General features: G+C 46.8%; 2 protein-coding genes across 2 annotated transcripts; both read right to left on the minus strand.

Annotated features, from left to right (window-relative positions):
• Positions 1-650: 650 nt before the first annotated feature.
• Positions 651-1,586, minus strand: LOC127196192 (olfactory receptor 6B2). Its single transcript, XM_051153740.1, has one exon. It carries the CDS (start codon positions 1,584-1,586, stop codon positions 651-653), a length of 936 nt encoding a protein of 311 aa, XP_051009697.1.
• A 13,593-nt stretch (positions 1,587-15,179) lies between these two features.
• LOC127196193 (olfactory receptor 6B2-like) lies at positions 15,180-16,118 on the minus strand. Its single transcript, XM_051153741.1, has one exon. The coding sequence runs from the start codon at positions 16,116-16,118 to the stop codon at positions 15,180-15,182; it is 939 nt and encodes a 312-aa protein (XP_051009698.1).
• Positions 16,119-16,578: the final 460 nt, after the last annotated feature.

Genomic DNA, 16,578 nt, shown 5'->3' on the forward strand with positions numbered 1-16,578 from the left:
TTGGAAAGCAGTTTTGCAGTTTCTGCTAAACCTGGCCATACACACATATCTTGTATTTCATCAGGTTCCTATATGTACCTTGGCCTAGCCTAGATACAGTCCTGTGTAGCTCACCACACTGTATGGATATCAGTAAAAAAAATTACTACATGGATTCCATGCTTGACAGTATCTATAATACTCCCAACCAAGAGCAAAACAGAGCTGCATGCATGTGTGTGTGTGTGTGTGTGTGTGTGTGTGTGTGTGTGTGTGTGTACTACTGAGCAACAATGCATGAATCATTGCTACATGCAAAGACAGGAAGACCCAATAATATGGTGCTGAGCCAAAGCAGAACACACAAGTATAAGCGCTTCATGATTGAACTCATAAAGCCTTCAAAAGACCCAGGTTACTTTCTGGCACTAGAAACCAACCTAGTGGTTCTCGTGAAGCAGAGAGTGTAACTAGGATCTACCCAGGAGCTAATTATCGGAGCCTACACATTTTCTATGAATATGTCAGAAAATATATTTGGATAAAGACTCATTACTGTAGCTAGCTCTATATTTTTGCTACATTTTACAAAAAAAAATTAAAGAACACTAGGTGCTGTGCAAGAGACATTTTTTCACCACAAATTAGAGTCTAGATCATGAAATGTCCCCCTATAGAGTGTGACCCAACCCCAGGGTTCTTCTCAAAGCATCCTTAAATTCTTTGTTCCTTAGGCAATAAATCAAGGGGTTTAAGATGGGTGTGAGGACAGTGTACACAGCAGAGATGAGCTTGTTGGAGCTCCGGGTATCAATGGCCTGGGGTCGCACATATATAAAAATCATGGCTACATAAAAGAAGGTGACCACAGTGAGGTGGGAGGCACAGGTGGAGAAGGCCCTCCACCGGCCTGTGCCTGAAGGGATGCGCAGCACGGCCAGGGTGATGTGTCCGTAGGAGAGAACGGTGGCCAGGAGAGGGAACACCAGGATGATGAAGGCCAGGATGAAGTCCACCAGCTCTGCAGTAGAGAAATCGGTGCAGGCCAGCTTGAGGATGGGGGAGATGTCACAGAAGAAGTGGTTCAGGACATTGGAGCCACAGAAGGTGGCACTGGAGATAAAGTAGACCTTGATCACAGAGACTGTAAAGGCGCTTGCAAAAGAGAAAGCCACAAGCTGGACACACAGCCCCGTGGTCATGATGACTTGGTAGCGCAGAGGGTGGCAGATGGCCACATAGCGGTCATAGGCCATGGAAGCCAGGAGTACACACTCTGTGCACACCAGGGAGATGAAGAAGTAGAGCTGAGTCATGCAGCCAATGAAAGAGATGCGTTTCCTCTGCAGGAGGAAGCCATCCAGCATCTTGGGGATGATGTCTGACACATACCAGATCTCTAAAAAAGACAAGGAGCCCAGGAAGTAGTACATGGGCCTGTGGAGGGAGGCACTGGTCCAGACGGTGAGGATGATGGCCAGGTTCTCCACCAGCACGAAGAGGTAGGCGAGCAGGAAGAGGAGGAAGAGCAGGTACTGCAGCTCAGGGGCCGTGGGGAAGCCCAGCAGGATGAACGTGCTGACCTTGGTGATGTTCTCCCCCCTCATCCTTCTGCACCTGCAACAGGCCAACAGGCCAACAGGAAGGGCCAAGTGTCAGCTGATGGGAGAACAGGGAGTCAGGCAGTGACCTCAGCTGGCAGACAGACAGCACTCCTGGTTCCCGTGAGTAGCAGGAAAGGATTCATTTTCCTGCCAGGTCTTAGACTGGGCAGAGCTGTGCACTCAGGTTTGGGTGCATAGTGAAGAGGGGACATAGAGGAGACGATGTGCTAAGTATAGGTGTTCAGGATGTAAGCTGTTTCTGTTGCCCATGTGGCCCCACCCTGGAATGCTGGACGTAGATCGGCCCATGTCTCCATCTCTATTGACAAGTCCATACCCTCCACCTTGGATCCAGAAGCATGGAAGGAATCCAATCCTTAAGGAGTTCAAAAAAATATTAATCCATGACCCCACTCTGGAAATGTGAGTGAGGGTTCATGAAGTCATGGCCTCCCTTCTTTAGGGGTGAGTAGAGTTGGGGGTCATGCTCCACCTCCCAGAATGCATGAGTGTAGTGGTCTAGGGAATCTTAGGACTGACTGAGCAAGAGCTCCAAAGTTGCCTCACTGGCATGATTAATTGCTTTCCGACCCTACATCCTCAGCGGCATGAAGACACACACACACACACACACACACACACACACACACACACACACACACACACACACACACACCAGAAGGAACCACTCAGTCCTCATGTTGATGATAGCATCACTGCCTTCCTTGGCCTCAGACTAAAGTGGTAGCTAGAAAGCCAGCTGAACTTGAACATGTAGAAATTGAGGCCCGAGGAGATCTAGGGCAACCCCTGAAGTCATGTCGGGGAAGGCTGGCCCCTCAGTAGATGAAGGATCCCTTCTAGGACCATGATTGGAATCTTGAGGGACACAGAGTAAGAGAGCTGTAGAGGGAGAGAGAGAGGAAGAGGGGCTGTAGTGACCCATTTAGATGCAGGGAAGGAGGTGCCGTAGCTGGGTGGGTGCAGGAGCACTGGGTGAAGTGAGTACAAATAAGAAGGGAGGTGTTGGGACAGCGCCATGGAGTATACCTGAGGACCTGTGTGGCAAGTGCTGGTGCCGTCTCCTGGTCTTGGCTTTTCTGGTTGGCAGGTGGGTGGGTGAGCATCAGGGTAGCTCACAGATCCTCTCCTGGTCCTGATGATGAAAGCTAGAGTGAATCTAGACCGTGTGAAGCTCTACGTGCCCTGTTTTAAAACAGAATCTATGGGAATAGGCTGGCAGGCGTGAATTAAAGAAACTATTCGAGGGAACACGAGAGAAATTCAGGGGTGAGTGTTGCCATTTGTGAGGTGATTCACCTCTGGGGCTCTGAAGGAGTGCACAGGGGAGCTGGGGACAGGCTGGGAGACCGAGAAGCATCAATGGGGTTGGACAAGGGCTTCAGGGTAGGCAGAGCTCAGTGCTCTGAGACTAGGGAAATGACACAGTGCAAGGGTGGCTGGAGTGGACATGCTTTCCCTTGGCCCCAACACAGAGGTGGCTAGATGAACACCAACGGTGCAGGCCAGGAAGTTCCTTACAGGTTGGACAGTGAGTTTCATCATAAGGTCCAACTGTCCCCAAACTAAACAGGCATCAAATAAGGCTCCATAGAAATTGCTCACTTTCCCAGAGACCCATCCAGCAAGGTGGACAGGTTGGGAGGCTGCAGCCCCTCCAAGCAGAGATCAGCTGGCATCTGCCCGCTCCACTTAGTTTTCCCATCTCTCACATCTCTGTGAATGACTCCTCGCACCTCACTCTGTCTGCTAAGCCATGCAGCCACGGGCCCAGTTCACCATCATGCAGAGAGTGAGATGGACGCCACATTCTTAAATGAGACCAGAAGGTGGACACTGGGCCAGGACTATGCCTTCCTGCCAGAGGGAGGGCAAAGGCACACTTGGGGCTTGATATGTTCTGGGAGCTCTACCTGCCCTGTTGAAGTTTGCATACATGTAAAGAGGCTTGCGAACGCCTTGGCGCTCTGCAGCTACCAGAGGTCAAGGCTTACAGAAAGGTGACAGTGACTTTTAGGAATGCTGTACTGTGGGGATCCCCAGAGTCGGATTTTCAGGGTCTCTGGATGGATTAAGTCTCCTCATTGATGGCGAGTTTTAGCACTCACAGTTTTACAAGGTTGACTCAGATTTCACAGACTTCTGGCCTCCTTACTGGTGGACCCTAAGGGAGATGACATGTCCTTGGGAAAGACAGAAAACAACAATAGGGGAAGGTTTTGTGAAGACCCAATCTACAAGGCCATAGGATTGAGAAATCCTCAAATAATCAGAGATTAGAAAAAGGCAGAGAGATCCTCCTCAAAGACCAAGAGAGAAGATGGCTTTGTTCCTCTTTGATCTTGAATTACTGGTCTTCCAAGTAATTGGGGAATAAATGCCTGTTGCCTTGAGACCCATGCTATGATCCTCAGTGATCTTGGGAGGTGGGCAAGGACACAGGTAAGCTCAGGTGGTCTACCTAGGACACTTGTCATTGAGGGAAAGCACAGGAGAGGGTCCATGACTGCCTGCAGAGGTCTGACGTGTTTAGTGGACCACATACATCATTGTCGTGTAGATGGCTACAGGCCTGGAGTTCATGAGTGCTCTGGGAAGAAAAGGAAACCTCTAGAAATGAATTTCCCGGGGACAGGTTTGAATTTGGGGAAGTTTTTGATGCTGTGAAAGCAGCTGTCCCTGCTGTGAAATGCTCGTGTGTATTTCAGCATCTTCCAGGACACCGTGCAGCCTCCTTCTAGTCAGGTCAGTAATGGCCACTGCCATTGGGATCTAAACATCTGGTCCTGGACATGGTCCAGGGTGTGATTGTGTTTTTTCCCAGCTAAGTGGCCACAGAGGGCTTTGAAACACACATGAGGTGCTCAGAGGAAGGCTGTCGACACTCTATGAGAGACTGAGATTGTCTAGGGCTGCTGTGTCTCATGTCCCCTTCCAGGACTGCACATACCACAGACTGCTTGCTGTTAGGATATGGCTACCCATCACTGTGTGTGGGATAATTAGTGATGGATTAATGGGATGAATAAAAACTTGATATGCAAATTGAACCCCCTCGGAGCTGCATTCTCATCCCACCAGAACCTTGGCCATGGTTGTGCTTGCTTCCAAACAAACTTTCTCTTTTAAAGTCATTATGGACTTACAAAGGTCTGGGGGACCTTTTGTTCGTCTTCTTTATGGACAATGGCTCTCAGAGTGAGAGGTGGTCCATGCGCTTTGCTCACAGATGCACCACACTGTAAAATGTGGTTTCCATGTCCTTTCCTGACCCAGGTCCCCACTTTTCTGAACTCCTGATCCCCCTAATTGTGAGGGAATAAATGCTTGTTATGAGAAGACCCAAGCTATATCCCTCATGATCTTGAGGAGAAATGTGGGCTAGGTCACAGGAGACTGCATTTTCATTCTGGGTGTCATGGGTCTCATGGAGAAACTGAGGGCCACATGAGTTCTGAAGAGAAGCCAGGGGTTCTCTCATGACAAGCGGTTTGCCATATGCCTCAGATGGAATGCCTTTGCTTGGCCAGGCATGCAAGCCCAGGTCCATGCATGAAACCAACAGAGGAAAGGAAAATGCCTGCAGAATAGGGAGTGCTGGGAGTCTACGGTGGAGTCCTGCTCCCTGTCAGCCTGTAGCTGTGTGCTTGGAGGCTGCCCTCCTACCTGGTAGAACCAGATGGACAGGGACCTAGCCGTGGGGGGGGGGCAGTTGTATCCTGATCTACTCAGTACAGCAAGGGTGCTGACTAAGGCTGTGTGCTGCTAGATGGTAAGACACAGCACAGTACCCCAAACTCTGAATTCACCACGGACCTCCAAATATACACAGCACAATTCTCACAGATCCGTACTCAACATAGCACCCATCAATGCTTCCTAATAATACAGCACGCATCCATGTATACTTACACAGTGCCCATCAATATACACTCATTGCAGGACCACAGATAACTACTCAGCATAGCACTTATAGATGCAAGACCCTTCAGTGCAGCACTGTGAGCCTTCATCCTGCATGGTACAGCTGTGGAGGTGAACCCTGCCGCAGCCTCAGTGTGGACATGTATGATGGGGTTTCAGCCACATTGCACACACAAACACAGCTCTTCTATGATGCACATTATACAGCGTACTCTAAAAGCGCAGCATGGACCACCCTGGCTTGAGAAGCATCCTCATCCTACCTGGGGCTCTGGAAGTGTCACTTGGACAGACTTTGGGAACAAGGAGGGACTTCTTCCTGGCTGGTGACTCCCAAGCTGGCCACAGTGATCAGATGAGCCTTAGACAGGCTATCAGGACCTGAGCTCCTCAAATGAAGAAAGGAAGAGTTATGGCTTTGTAGCTGGAGCCCAGTGTCTCCAGGGCCCAATTACCCCCTTGCTGCTGCTGAGGCTGCCCATACTGGTAATGAACTGGATCAGGGCCTCTGGGGCAAGCTGCCCCTGTTCTTGCCAATGCTTATCAACTTGTGGAGTGTCTTCATTTTGTTGGTTCCCACTCCACTTGCTTTGTTGGCAAGCTGTGTACCCCCCCATGGGAAGAACACTGTATCGAGGATCCCTGGGTCACCAATGGCCCTGGGTTCAATAAGTGCTTGGGCTGAGGGTCAGTCTGGGCCTTAGCAGGAACCAAGGCCTATGTGCAGTAACAGATTGGGAGAAGAAGTGGGTAAATACTGAGGTGGTCCTCCTGAGCCCTCAGGAGCTATGAAACATTAGAGGTACCAGGTGGCTTAGTAGATCTTGACTCATGTTAAGACCCCCAGGACCTGACTTGCAGGAGAGATGGACACAAAAGGCCTTCTGCTCTCAGAGTCCATTTCCTGTATCTCAGTTGTCTTATCATCTGGGTCATCCCCATTCCTCTCCTCAGCTGTATCTTAAGGCCTCCATAAAGAGTTTTGGCCAAGCTATTCCCTATGGATTGTTCTTTCCACATCTTCACACCCCTTTCCCTCACCTTCTTCCTTCCCTGCATCTTTCTGGATTATTATTCTTTCTTCCTCTCCCAGATCTGGTGGCTCCTGGCCTCAGGGCCAGTGGTAGCCTTGTTCCATGTAATTTTCATCCTTCCCTCTCTGTGCATCAAATCTGCTTGTATCTGTCTTGTAAGGACCCTTGTCATTGCATTTGAAGCCAACCATATCCACAATGAATTTGTGATAAGCATTCTTTAACTAATTACAAATGAAACGGTCTTTTTCCAAATGAGGTACCATTCATAGACTTCAGAGACACGGCAAAAATGTATGTTTGGTGATACTTAGCTAAGAATAGCTACAGTGCACGGCTGCTGTTCCAGGTTCTAGCAGAAGCTTTGGTAGAATTGCTGGTTTGCTGAAATCCTGCCAGCGACACCAGGGAAATCGCTTGCAGGAATTGAATTAAAAAAGGTGTACTTCTCTTGTTCCCATTAACCTCTTTTCTCTCCCATCTAGGGTAGGTGGGTTGGAAGGGAGGTATATGCATTAAAGAACCTCAAATAAAGTAGGTTTGGAGAAGGTGAAGCCTACAGTGCAACTGTTTACGTTGTATATGCCCCAGCTCCCATTCTTACAGGTAGCCATGATTGTCAACCTGGTGGGATCTGCATTTGACCAAGAGACTCTGGGCTGTCTTTATGAGGGCATCTGAAGATAAGATGACCTAAGCAGGGACTCTCTTCCTCAGAGTGGGGAATCCAAAAAGATGCCTGGACATAAAGAAGTCTGAGGGAAAGCATTGCCGGTCTCACTTCTTGCTTTTTTTTTTTTCTTCTTTCAATATATAGTTGGTGACATTGAACACTTTCCATGTGTTTATTGCCATGTGTAATTTTTTTCTTTTGCCATGTGTAATTTTTGAGAACTTACCTGTTTATTTCATTAGCCCATTTGTTGATTGGGTTGTTTGAGTTCCTGTTTAGGTTTTCTAGTTCTTTATAAACCTAGACCTAAATCCTCTGTCAGATGTGTAGCTTGCGGGTTTCCTTGCATCCTGCAGGCTGTAAGTTCTCTCAGCTGTTTCCTTTGCTGTATAAGAAACTTTATTTAATTTCTTGAGACTCCATTGGTCAATTGTCTTTATTTCTTGATAAATTGGAGCTCTGTGGAGAAATCGTGGCCTATGCTATATCTTCAGGTGTTTTCCCAACTTTTTTTCCCCTAACAGTTTCAGGGTTTAGGGGGGTCTTAGATTAAGGCTTTTCATTCATTTGGAGTTAATTTTTGTGTAGGGTGAGAGATAAGGATCTAACCTCATGTAAATATTCAGTTTTCCAAGCACCATTTGTTGAAGATGTCTTTTTTCCAATATGCATTTTTGGCATCTTTGTCAAAGCAATCCCGTGGCTGTGGCTGTGGCTGTGGCTGTGGCTATGGCTGTGGCTGCGCATGCTAATAGCTGGGTCCTCTGTTCTGGCCCATGGGTTTGCATGTCTGTCTTTGTGCCAGTGTCCTGCTACTTTTGTTACCATGGGTCTGATGTATTTTGTTTGTGAATCTACTGTTTAACAGCTGAGCCATCTCTTTAGCGCTGTATCTTCATTTTTTGAATCCAGTCTGATAGATTGGGGAATTAGACCATTAATATGCAGAGCTATGATAAAAATGTATGTGTGAATTTGTGCCATTTTGTTGATGCATTTTTGGTGCTTTCTAAGTCATATTTTCTGGTTTAGTGATCATGGATAGTTTTTCTTTAGCCTTCATCTGTGATAGATAGTTTTGCTGGTATAGTAGTAGACTGTGATAAAAGCCATGGTCACTCAGGATATGAAATAGAGCCTTCCAACCTTCTGGCTTTTAAAGTTTCTGTTGATAAAGCTTCTGTTATTTTTTGATGTGTTTATTCTTAAAAGTGACCTGATGTTCCCTTTCTTTGTTTTGTGTATTTAGTGTTTTAACTATAAAATGGCACAGACTCTTTTTCTCATTTCCATTTGGTGCCCTAGATGCTTCTTGTACCTGGATCAGCATCCCTCTCCCCATATTTAGAAAATTATCTGGTATAATTTTTTTGAAAATGTTTTATATGTCTTTGGTATAAAATTCTCCTTCTTCTATAGCTATAATCCAAAGAGATGATTTTTTTTTTTTTTTTTTTTTTTTGTTTTGCGAGACAGGGTTTCTCTGTGTAGCCTTGGCCATCCTGGACTCACTTTGTAGACCAGGCTGGCCTCGAACTCACAGCGATCCGCCTGCCTCTGCCTCCCGAGTGCTGGGATTAAAGGCATGCACCACCACGCCCGGCTGAGATGATATTTTTATAGAATACTTTTGCCACTTTTTCACTCATTCATTTTATTATTCATTCTGTATTTGTTGGAATGCTTCCGATTTCTTTACTGTATCTTTAAGTCTTGATAGTCTGTCTTCCACCAAAATCCATTCTATTGGTGAGGCTTTTCATTAGACTTACTGATTTTTTTTATTTCAGTTTGATTTTTTAAATCAAAAGGAAAAAGGGGGGATTTAATTGGAAGAGGAACTATAGGGACAAAGGGGAGTTGGAGGTAACAATATTTTGGCTAAAGGTATATGTAATGAGAATTTTGGAACTTTGGCTTTCTTTAAAAACACAGTAATATTATAAGAATATGTTTCCATTTCAACCCCAGATGTGGGGTATAGGGCTGCTTTAGATTGTCCACAGCACCTGGCTATGATTTGCCCTGTGTTCTAGCAGATGTGTAACTTTGCCAGCTCAGCGAGTGTCTGCAATTGTGTGACATTTGGGATTCTGGGGACTTTACAGAGAGTATACAAATGCTAGGGCCCCAGCGGTGGGGTGGGATATGAGTTGTTGATAGTTGGTTAGTTGTTGGTGGTTGCTGTTGGCCAGTTTCTTAAGTAGTCATTCACAATGAAGAAACAACAATAAGAAGAAATTAGAGATCAAACTTGCTACAAGGAGCTTGATGCCCCTAATCAGCAGGAAGTAGTAACAATAATTTTGTCCTCTTTCTGACGCCTGGCTTGGTTCACGGGTTTCTTCCTTTCCTCTCTGTCTCTCTGTCTCTCTCTCTCTCCCTCTCCTTCTCTCTCTCCCTTTCTCTCTCTTACCTAGTGTTAGGGGTTAAAAAGGTGGAATAAAAGGGGTGGAGAAGGGAAGGAAGAAAGAAGAACCCACAAAGTAGTCAAGTACCAGTTATAGGTAGACTTAGAGAGAGAGAGAGAGAGAGAGAGAGAGAGAGAGAGAGAGAGAGAGAGAGAGATGCTGCCAGATAACCCAGAACAGTCTCATCTCTCAGGAGGCTGAGGCACAGAGACCCTGTGAATGGGGCAAGCCTATGGGTTTTTTTCGGGGGAAGAGGGTGGGTGGGGAAAGATGAAAGAGGAGAGAGTAAGGATAAAGAAGAAGAAAATATTATGTAGGGCTGGATTACAGCAGCACTGATCAGGCCTTCTAAAGTGACACTGGGCAGTAGACAAAGGAAGTGATGGAGAGGGAAGAGATTGCTGGGTGAGAAATATAGATTATGAAAACTGCGTTTTCATTCCTTGGCTCATGGAAACCTGTCTCAACATGGGTTTTCTCTGCTATGAGTGGTCCTGTTCTCTCTAAGTCTTCCTTTAGAATTGTATTACAAATCCCTGAGGTTTTCTCTGTGGTGGAAAGTCCCATTTTCCTTCCCTAAAGATTGTGTTCTTTGTGTAAAAATAAACAATCACATTTTTCTTTTTAGTTTGTAAAGTTCCTTCCATTTTTAGTAATTTAGAAATTTTATACATACAAAGGAATTGTTTTAAAAATCATTTCTGTTATGGTAAATATCAGCAAATGCTTGGTTTGTGTATCTGTATATTCAGGTTTGTGTAAACATTTCCCAGGTGAAAAGAGTTCTAGATAGAAAGAATCTAATAAATCCTGGGCTAAAATGACATCTTACTGGACCCTGCCTCTTACTGCTGCGTGGTGACAGAGAAGCAATCAGCTCAGCAAATGTCACATCAGAAACAGAGGCTCGTGGTGTTGCTCTGTGAGGTCGTCTACTGGGCAGTCTTCACCACGTATCCCCTTGGTGCATCCTATGCCAAAGACTCAGAAGGAGGCTGCCAGGCAGACAAGATGCTCAAGTCCCAAGTAAGTTAACTGCAAAGGAAAACCTTTCAGGATTTGAGCCAATCCAGTCATGGAGCTTCCTGCACTACACGACAGGCATCATGTTGCTTAGGAAAAAAAACCAGCAAACATCTATACACATTTGCAGTTGGGGAGCAGCCCCAATGTGGACCTGTCACTTCTCAGGTGCAGTGGGACTGTCATCAAAACAACCCCAAGTGGACAAACTCCTTTCTTTTGTCTCAGTGTCACATTGCCACTATTAAGGTGAAGGTCACATGTGTCAGTCAACATCAAGCCAGGGTTTTTTTTGTGCTGCACCTGCCAGTGTGGACACTGATAAGAGGTAAGCCTAGTGCCTCCCACAGTCTGGTCCAAGCCTTCTCAGAAAGAACCATCTACTTAATAAGCCACACCTGTGCCCCTGATTCAGAAAAAACAAAGCTGATATCTGAAAGGGTGTGTAAGTGTGGCCCCACAGAGGGCTCAGTGCTGGTTGTTCCTGAGCTCTTGAAGCTTTTTTTGTTAAAAGCCTGACTCTGTGACACTTGGGGATGGGGGAATCATCTAGGTTACAAGACAACTGTGAGGTGACTGTTCCCACTGCTCCTAAGCAATGTTAGGATTGTGAGATCTGTCATTCAGAGAGGACAGTCAGTGTTTCATGTGGGCTGTTGAACTGACAGCCTTGATGGAGCAGTAGATGGTGTGGTCTCTGGTTGGGAAGGCATTTGCATGTAAGAAAGCCAATGTGACGATGATAGCCAAGAATTCATGAGAAAATGTATTTTCTCTATGAAACATCCCTTCAGGAATTTCCAGGGATTGGTAGGAGCACCTGTGTCATTGGGAGAGTTACATAGCAATTGGATTTCATAGGTAAACATAATATTCTTGGTTTTTTCCCCACTCTACGCCAACAATTTTCTGAAAGGTCATTTAAAATCTGAAATTGGCAAGTTAGCCAAGTAAACTGGACTGTGATGGTGAAAGTCATTAAGGCAGTCAGAGCCACTCCCACTGGAAAGCACATGTTGATCCCATGGAACCAGTCTGTGAAGCCCTGCATCCTTAACATTGGAAGCCCACTCACCTCTCACCCTGCTAATCATCTGTACAACTAAGTGCTGGAAAGCTTTAATGTCCAGGTGCGTTTTCAGCAGGTGAAGGAAGCCTATGGTCTGTCAACTGAGGACAAAGCCAACCAAACCCTTTCTAATCCAGAACCCAGAGACCCAGTCCTCACCACAGCACCAGAGAAAGACAGTTGCGAGGCAAGCAGGCAGCTGCTGTACCCAAACCCTGCCGTACCCTCCCTTCCCTGAGACTTCAAGACCCTGAAACTGTAGTTCACACACATAATTCCAAAGCTATTCCCTTCACCCCCCAGACCACAGAACACCTGTGGAGACCCTCGACAATGCTGAGAAGACCAGGAAGTTTCTCCTATAAGTGGGTGGACCAGTTTTCCCAAGAACATGGACAGAACTCGCTGTCTTACTCTTTTTTCTCCCCCTCCTTACAGTCAGGGATGACTCTGGCCAGGGTGTCTGCTCTGGCAGAAAAACAAAAACAAAACCAGAACGGTTACTTTGGCTGTGGGCTAGCAGTCAGACCACTTTCCTGGGGCGCAAGTGTCTCTCAGGGTTCTCATCCTGCAAGCCCAAGAAAAGACTTGGGGTGCTGTGTCTGAAAAGATGCATTTCCAATTGGTAACCTGTCTGAGTGCTGCTTGAGTCAGGCATGTTGCACAGCTAGGGATTACACACTGAAGACCTGGAAACCGCCTCTGTAAGACCAGGTGATTATCTTTGCGACATCACCCGATTAAAGTCATGGTGTCCTTTTCACTATGCACAGTCGCTAAATGTCATACTGCCACAAAGGGACCCAGACTTCTGGGTCAATAAATGTACATGAGGTCTGCTGAAACAGCGCAAGAAGCATCCGTTCCAAGCCCTGAGGGTTTGTGCTGGGTCTGTGTAGCATACACTCCCGCCCTCTGCCTCTTTGCTGACTTACACCTCGTTTTTTACACACTCTCTCTCTCTCTCTCTCTCTCTCTCTCTCTCTCTCTCTCTCTCTCTCTCTCTCTCTCTCTCTCTCTCTCTCTCTCCCTCTCCCTCTCTCTCTCATCCACCATATTTCTCTAAAAATCTCTACATGATCATATGATCAATAACCAAAATTAGTACCAACTGTAAATTCAAAACGATCATTGCGACGAGAAAAAGACCTACTAAGATGTCTGGAGCTCACACCTGGAAGTAGTGAGGGTCTGAGAGCTTGGTGTTTGACAGCAGCCTGTAAACTGGGGGAAACTCTCAGATCTTCCAGGTGACAGACAGGTGGAAGCTACTCCTGAACAGTGGGGAGGACACTAGTCTTCTACAGAAGCAGACCGTGGCAGCTTTCTATGTCCTTTTTTTTTTTTTTTTTTTTTTGCGTTTGAGTTGGCTCTAGTGTCTGACATCAAACAAGCTCTGCACACACATATTTCTACCCTGACTTTGCTACTACAGAGAACATGACTGAAAAGCTAGGTAAGAGGCCAAGTGTGGAGAGGCAAGCCTACAGTAACAGCACTTGAAATGTAGAGGCAGGAGGATCAGGAGGTCAAAGTCATCCTTGGTTGTATATCAAGTTTGAGATATACCTGGGCTATAACCAGACAGACAGACAGACAAAAAGTGACTGCTCTCATTGCTCTTTAGACATGGACATCAAATACAATCAGGAAGTTTCTTAAGAGAACATGACGTAGAGTGCTATAAGAGCAGCTAATGGTTGGTTGTAGCCATCCTAAATAGTAGTTGGTAAGCTGGGCTCGCCATGGATTTTTAATCTTTGTGATTTTTCTAATGAATCTCCAGATTAGCATGACCTTTGTCACCAAGGTAACAACAAAAAGGGATCAAGATTTAATAGATACCATTGTACAGTAAGCATAGCCTGGCTTCAGCCAATCACAGGCAGCCGACTGTTCACACCCCACTTCCATTTCTGTTCATGAATAATGCTTTACCATGTCTATATTCACCACTCTTCTCTTTGCGGTGACAAAACACTCCACAGGAGGAAATGAGAGTTCACTTCGGCTCACAGTTAGAGGCTGAGGTCCATCACACAGGGAAGGTGTGTTGATAGTGGCTCTAGCTATGGCAGTGGGAACATGAAATAGCTGGTCCCATTTTATTCATAGTCCGGTGGGAGGGAGAGAAGGCTGTGTTCGCTTGATTTCCTCCTTTTTATTCAGTCTGGGGCAAGATGTGCTTTCCCCACCCTAACCCCAAATGCTCACTTGAGCCCTGGTCATCCCATTCCACCTGCCCCTTCACTGCCTAATCAATCCCAGGGGTGCTCATCCCTTCTAGAAAGGCCCAGCATCTCCTGCACAGTCTCTCCTCCCCTCCCCACCAGAGGGCCCACATCCATCTCTTACACATCTGCAAGTAGGCCTAGTCAGGACTTGTGCATGCTGGGGACTCTGCTCCCCTCACCCCACATCTCCCTCATTTGCAAACACCAAACTGTAAACCTATCGGCATCTCTGTGATCCACGCCAACATAGCAAGAAGACATAATCCCCACTTGACTGTCAACAGGGATCAACTCAAGCCTTAGTAGAACTTTATTTTCTCAGCAGCAGAAGGGCTAGTAGGGAAATCTGTCTGAAGAGGAAAAGCTTAAGCTGTTCCACAGAACTGTCACAGAGCATGCCCTGTGAGTTAAGTCTATGGATGCCCACAGTTCCCAGACACACTGTGCTTTGGAAATGCTTGGGGCTCTGTTTGCCATGTTTCAGTGTTTTCACAGTTCCACATACTGAGACTTACTGATACTGTTGACCTCGCCTGCCTGGTCCAGGCCACATCTGAAATGTGGATGGTAACTGTAAAGGGTTGGAAAATGCATTCAATTTTACCACATCTTGCTCTGCTCACATATAAAAGTGGGTAGACATCTATGAGCTGCTGAAGAGGGTGAAGAGTCCTACAGATCCAAAGCTGTGGGATCTCCATGACACAGGGCGATGTGGGATGTCCGAGAGGAGTCCCAGTGAGGATTCAGTATTGATAGAATAGTAGAAGACAGAGGCCACCAACCAGGCTAACGACTCATTGCAATGAACATCTGCAAGTCAAGCTTTATGGGCAAAAGGGTGTACTGTGGGGCACACTGTGATACACTGAAGCTTCATGTCAAGATGTTTTTCTATTTTTATTTTTTGTTTTCTTTTGAAAGACATTACAAGGAAAGAGAGTGGATATGAAAGAGCAGAGAGATGAGTGGGATTGGGATTCATGATGTGAAATATGTAAAGAATCAATAAAAATTTTTTTAGATTAAAAAAAGTGGGTAGAATAGCATCATTACACAAACAGTGCCCACGATGTCCACTCTACAAAGGAAAAAAACCAATGCTCTAAATACCTTCGGCACTATAGCAATGGCAAGTGTTCCCATAGCCTCATCACCAAGGACGCATGCTCAGGAAGTGCTCTGGTATCAGGAGGTGCCCTCCCTCCTATAATGGAGCTTGACTCAAGCCCAAGGCCTTTCTTAATGCATCTTTAAACTCTTTGTTCCTCAGGCAGTAGATCAAGGGGTTCAAGATAGGTGTGAGGACTGTATACAGAACAGAGATGAGCTTGTTCGAGCTGCGGGTATCGATGGCCTGGGGCCTCACATACATGAAAAGCAAGGCTGTGTAGAAGATGGTGACCACAGTGAGGTGGGAGGCACAGGTGGAGAAGGCCCTCCACCGGCCTGTGCCTGAAGGGATGCGCAGCACGGCCAGGGTGATGTGTCCATAGGAGAGAACGGTGGCCAGGAGAGGGAACACCAGGATGATGAAGGCCAGGATGAAGTCCACCAGCTCTGCAGTAGAGAAGTCGGTGCAGGCCAGCTTGAGGATGGGAGAGATGTCACAGAAGAAGTGGTTCAGGACATTGGAGCCACAGAAGGTGGCACTGGAGATAAAGTAGACCTTGATCACAGAGATGGTGAAGCCACTAGCAAAAGAGAAAGCCACAAGCCGGACACATAGCCCTGTGGTCATGATGACTTGGTAGCGCAGAGGGTGGCAGATGGCCACATAGCGGTCATAGGCCATGGAAGCCAGGAGTACACACTCTGTGCACACTAGAGAGCTGAAGAAGTAGAGCTGAGTCATGCAGCCAATGAAAGAGATGCGTTTCCTCTGCAGGAGGAAGCCGTCCAGCATCTTGGGGATGATGTCACAAACATACCAGATCTCCAAGGTGGACATGATGCCCAGGAAGTAGTACATGGGCCTGTGGAGGGAGGCGCTGGTCCAGACGGTGAGGATGATGGCCAGGTTCTCCACCAGCACGAAGAGGTAGATGAGCAGGAAGAGGAGGAAGAGCAGGTACTGCAGCCTGGGGGCCGTGGGGAAGCCCAGCAGGATGAACGTGCTGACCTTGGTGATGTTCTCCCCCCTCATCCTTCTGCACCTGAAAGAATCAACAAGGCATTGGAGGGGTGAAAGGGCAGCCGGCAGGGAGACTAGGCAGCCAAGCCTGCAGGTGGGATTGCCCTGAAGTAACACACCTGGCTGGTACAAGCACTAGGGAGGAGAAAAATGTCACAAGTCCAGGTAGTGCTTAGTGTCAGATGGTGTGGCTCTGTACTGGACCTGGGAAGAGACTGTCCAACCTCTAGCCATAGTGATGGTGAGACTGTAATTTGCACCCTGGAACCTCTCAGCAAATCTGTGAACATGGGAGAGTGGTGGGCTCCTTGTGCCTGTTCTCTGGGCAAATGACTCACGATTGCTAGGGACGCTAGGGGTTATTGGTTTGTATCTAACCATTCCTTCCACATTCACAGAGGTCGAACCTCTGCCTTTTTAATAGACGTGGCATCAGCAGCGCTCCTGGGGTTATGGAGACTCTATCACCAGA

Source organism: Acomys russatus, chromosome 12 (assembly GCF_903995435.1).
Source record: "Acomys russatus chromosome 12, mAcoRus1.1, whole genome shotgun sequence".
Taxonomy (NCBI): Eukaryota; Metazoa; Chordata; class Mammalia; order Rodentia; family Muridae; genus Acomys; species Acomys russatus.